Source organism: Camelina sativa, chromosome 8 (genome assembly GCF_000633955.1).
Source record: "Camelina sativa cultivar DH55 chromosome 8, Cs, whole genome shotgun sequence".
Classification (NCBI taxonomy): domain Eukaryota; kingdom Viridiplantae; phylum Streptophyta; class Magnoliopsida; order Brassicales; family Brassicaceae; genus Camelina; species Camelina sativa.
This window is the reverse complement of record NC_025692.1, coordinates 14,693,548-14,697,978: the sequence shown is the minus strand read 5'-3', so window position 1 is coordinate 14,697,978 and position 4,431 is coordinate 14,693,548. Positions and strand designations below refer to the sequence as shown.

General features: G+C 38.9%; 2 protein-coding genes and 1 long non-coding RNA gene across 3 annotated transcripts; 2 read left to right on the top strand and 1 right to left on the bottom strand.

Annotated features, from left to right (window-relative positions):
* Nucleotides 7-1,018, bottom strand: LOC104707183. Its single transcript, XM_019228479.1, has 2 exons — nucleotides 414-1,018; nucleotides 7-322 (listed from the first exon to the last, which is right to left on the bottom strand). The coding sequence occupies exons 1-2, from the start codon at nucleotides 519-521 to the stop codon at nucleotides 119-121; spliced, it is 312 nt and encodes a 103-aa protein (XP_019084024.1). The 5' UTR covers nucleotides 522-1,018; the 3' UTR covers nucleotides 7-118.
* On the top strand, nucleotides 1,305-3,566 carry LOC104709537. Its single transcript, XM_019228747.1, has 5 exons — nucleotides 1,305-1,655; nucleotides 2,001-2,077; nucleotides 2,150-2,276; nucleotides 2,914-2,969; nucleotides 3,092-3,566. Exons 1-5 carry the CDS (start codon nucleotides 1,326-1,328, stop codon nucleotides 3,549-3,551), a joined length of 1,050 nt encoding a protein of 349 aa, XP_019084292.1. The 5' UTR covers nucleotides 1,305-1,325; the 3' UTR covers nucleotides 3,552-3,566.
* LOC109126041 lies at nucleotides 3,855-4,425 on the top strand. Its single transcript, XR_002033118.1, has 3 exons — nucleotides 3,855-3,901; nucleotides 4,052-4,155; nucleotides 4,254-4,425. It is a non-coding gene; the product is annotated as an uncharacterized LOC109126041 (long non-coding RNA).

Sequence of the window (4,431 nt, the reverse complement as noted above, 5' to 3'; positions counted from 1 at the left end):
TTGTCGAAAAGGAGGAAATTGGTGTTCCCAGTGTGATCAGTAACATGAATGTGTAACTTAAACCTATAGTCAAACAATAATTATTTCGAATTTCTTAAACCTAAAAAATAAACATTTTCTACCTTAGCACAAGTATGGGATTGTCGAGTCTGCATCGGGTACAATGGAAAGCCATTGGTAAGATGTCAACAGCCTCATCCTCGTCGAGGCCATCAAGAAGGACTGGGACAACCTTCTTGGAGCAATCCTTACAGCTCCAATAATACCAACCCATATCGCTATCGATGGCTAATATAGTAGCCTTAACAATACACTTACTAACCTGTTATTTATAATACACGTCAGAATTTTTAACAAATCAATTTTATTGACAATGTTCTTCCTAATGTATATTATTTGCTATTTATAGGTACCTCTCGGGGACAAGATACGTTATTGGGAAATACCATATATTCCACTCTCTCGGGCACCATTATCGAGGCAGTCTTTTCAGCAATGTTTTCCGACGCCGGCGACGGCATGTCTCGCCGGCGTCGGGAGATCCAGCCATCTCAAAGCTTTTTCACAACGTTCTCACTTCTTTGGCTCATAGTTTCTTCATTCACTCTAAACATTTTGCATCCCCGTTTTGTCGCGGCCGAGGCTTCCGATGGAACTAGTTGGTGTCTTTCGGCGAGTCATCTTCTTTCTCTTCCTCGGTTCTTCCTCCAAGCGCCTAAGCTAGTAAAAGATGAGGCTCTCACCTCTAAATATTGTTTCTCCTCAAAATCTGAGAACTGTCTCATTAAACCACACAGATCCGTCGGATCTGAAACCTTCCTAGATACCACCGGAGAACCTTTGCAAACCCTTTCGCCGCTTACCCATCCTCCGACCAAGACTCATCACCCATCCTCCCCAAGTGGTACCTTAGCTCACCCGCATTACATGATTCCATTCTACAAACCTCGCTGACAAGCATATCGCCGCTGTTCAGCCGCCACATACTCACCATCATCCGAACAGCCAAAGGGAACCTAGGGTTTTGCTTATTGGATCTCTTTCTTTTTGGCCCAGTATGCATCCCATGTAGGCCCATCTTCAAAAGCTGTGGACCAATTTATACATCTGCTAGGTCCAGGTCTGTTATAATTAATAAATGTTTAGCTCACTTAAGCTTGATGGTCCGATACTTTTCTCGATTTGCTATGCTTGGTCGAGAGCACAAGTCGCGGCTAGTGTCGACATCTCTAAAGTAGCTTTGTAACTATCAGCTAGGAATCCTGGTCCAAAGTTCTTCTCTGATTACATCTCATGTTTGTATAAGTTCAAAGATTTTTGATTCAATGCACAACCATTTCAACACCAATTACAAGCTTGCCCCAGAAGAATCCATTCTCCGGATTTCGTTGATGGCAGGAGATAATCCTGGACCGTTACTTGCGCCTTTTCCGGTGAGTTTGTCGAGGACGCACGACAACTCTTCTTTCTGGGTGGAAACCTCCGTTATCGTTCTAATGATAAAAAGAATTATATCCGACCTTGAGGGTCTCCGGCTTACAATCTTTGCCTCTATGGAGATTTTCTTGCTGCAACCATCCTCCATTGTGGAGAGAACTGTGTTTTCTATTGATGTATTATTAACTGAGTTTTACAACAAGATGAAAAGAAAAAGAAAAAGACATTTATGAAAGGCATAGATGAAGATGAAGATGTTGATGTAGTCGCTGCACTAGTTCAGAGTACTACAAGAAGTAGTTCAACGAAGCAGATAACATGAAGCGGAAAGAAGGTTAGCAGCTAAGGCGATTAACATTCAAACCATGAAGTTTATGAAGACTAGAAGCTTGGAGAAGAGTCTAGAAGCATGAAGAGATTCCTTTTTAGTAGAAAAGGAAACATGATGAAGAATTTCCTATTCCATAAAAGAAAAGGAAATTTGCAAAGAGATTTGGCAATTCCTATTAGGATTAGAATAGGAATTTAAGCTTGTATGGCCACGACCTATTGTGTATAAATAGGGGGCTAAGCCTTTGTNTTCTCGATTTGCTATGCTTGGTCGAGAGCACAAGTCGCGGCTAGTGTCGACATCTCTAAAGTAGCTTTGTAACTATCAGCTAGGAATCCTGGTCCAAAGTTCTTCTCTGATTACATCTCATGTTTGTATAAGTTCAAAGATTTTTGATTCAATGCACAACCATTTCAACACCAATTACAAGCTTGCCCCAGAAGAATCCATTCTCCGGATTTCGTTGATGGCAGGAGATAATCCTGGACCGTTACTTGCGCCTTTTCCGGTGAGTTTGTCGAGGACGCACGACAACTCTTCTTTCTGGGTGGAAACCTCCGTTATCGTTCTAATGATAAAAAGAATTATATCCGACCTTGAGGGTCTCCGGCTTACAATCTTTGCCTCTATGGAGATTTTCTTGCTGCAACCATCCTCCATTGTGGAGAGAACTGTGTTTTCTATTGATGTATTATTAACTGAGTTTTACAACAAGATGAAAAGAAAAAGAAAAAGACATTTATGAAAGGCATAGATGAAGATGAAGATGTTGATGTAGTCGCTGCACTAGTTCAGAGTACTACAAGAAGTAGTTCAACGAAGCAGATAACATGAAGCGGTTAGCAGCTAAGGCGATTAACATTCAAACCATGAAGTTTATGAAGACTAGAAGCTTGGAGAAGAGTCTAGAAGCATGAAGAGATTCCTTTTTAGTAGAAAAGGAAACATGATGAAGAATTTCCTATTCCATAAAAGAAAAGGAAATTCGCAAAGAGATTTGGCAATTCCTATTAGGATTAGAATAGGAATTTAAGCTTGTATGGCCACAACCTATTGTGTATAAATAAGGGGCTAAGCCTTTGTAGAGGTGAGCACAAAAAGAGCAAGAGAATTCTTACACATTAAGGTTATGTGGGTTTTTGTAGGAAAGCATAACGCTTAAGGGGACTAAGGGGTTTGTTTTGAGAGGTTCTTGGATTGGGTATAGATCCATGAACATGAGAGATTAGATAATTGATTGAGTGAAACTTGTAATTTTACTAAACAAATTATCTAATAAAGAAGTTTTATTTTGAAGAACTCATGTCTTAGTTTGTGACTCAGCTTTGTGCATCAGTTTCCATATATATCAATAGCTCTTGCGTTTTCATTTTCCCCTTCCCCCTTTATGGAGAGAACCATTTCATGTCTCGGATTGATGACTCTTAAGTCGAGAGACTGCCTCTTTGTCCTAACCGTTATACTGTCTTGTGTAGAGAAAGTAATGTGTCTTGTGCCGACGAGACCTATGGTTACGGATTCCTTTTCAACGTCACGTTGTCATATGACAGTGACCACTCATCAACCTCCCGAATTGCTCGTGGAAGTGCTCGCGACTTACCCTGAATTTACTTGTGGCAAGATGCTTTTTAGCTCATGTCTTCAATTGTTCGTGGATCTACAGTCGTTCTATCATAGTTATATTTATGCTGCATCTCTGAATGCTTTCTCTTTGATGTTTATAACCTTGAGTTTTCTCGGAACTCCTATCCATCCTTGTAACCAATGTTTTCCTTTTGAATGAATGAAGAAAGAACTGGTTTGACAAAAAAAAAAAAAAAAAAAAAAAAAAAAAAAAAAAAAAAAAAAAAANACTTCAGCACTTGTTCTCCTTAGTGTATGGACAAAGAAATCATCTCTGTCAGAAACCCCACCAACAATTGCAAGGGGATTTGAGTTAACCACTGCTAAGTAAGGCTAGGTTGTCATTGGAAGCCTAAATACATATGCACGTATATGTAGTTAGTTGTGAAATCAGAATAAAGAAAATGTAGAAATCAATATTCTTTTTTAACTCAACATATCGTTTACTTACAGAGCCTTGAATTCGTTCAGAGAAGGCATGTCCGGGTTAATCATCAAAACTGAGCAATGGTAAGCATTGGATAATGAACGATTTTCTGGATATTTACATTGTGGGATAATTTATCTCAGAAAACAATATGAAGTTATAAACTCATCAGTTATTTTATTATTAAGTCAGTACCTTTCCAGATCTTCATTTTTCCAAATTGAATTGCACAGATGACAGTGGTTCCAGGAAATGCTTGGATGTTGTTGTTCACATGCTCAGCGAATGATCCCCAGAGCACAACAGTGAGCCATTCATCCCTTCAAATTGAAAAATGGTAAATAGTTAATTTTGCTGATAAATTACTTTGAAGACAATAAAACACTATACTTCGTATATACATTTCATTCCTCAATTCGATTTTCCCATTAACAGGTACATCTTCAAATTCAGTGACATTGACCAGTTGGCCAACGACGTCTAGAACAAAAACGATTATAACAGGTCAGATGTGCATCTTAATTCGTTATTCTTTTTGCGAAAATACAATAAATATAAAAAGACCTACCAACCAAGTAGTTGTCATCCAAAGTACCATCAATGATTTCTCCAA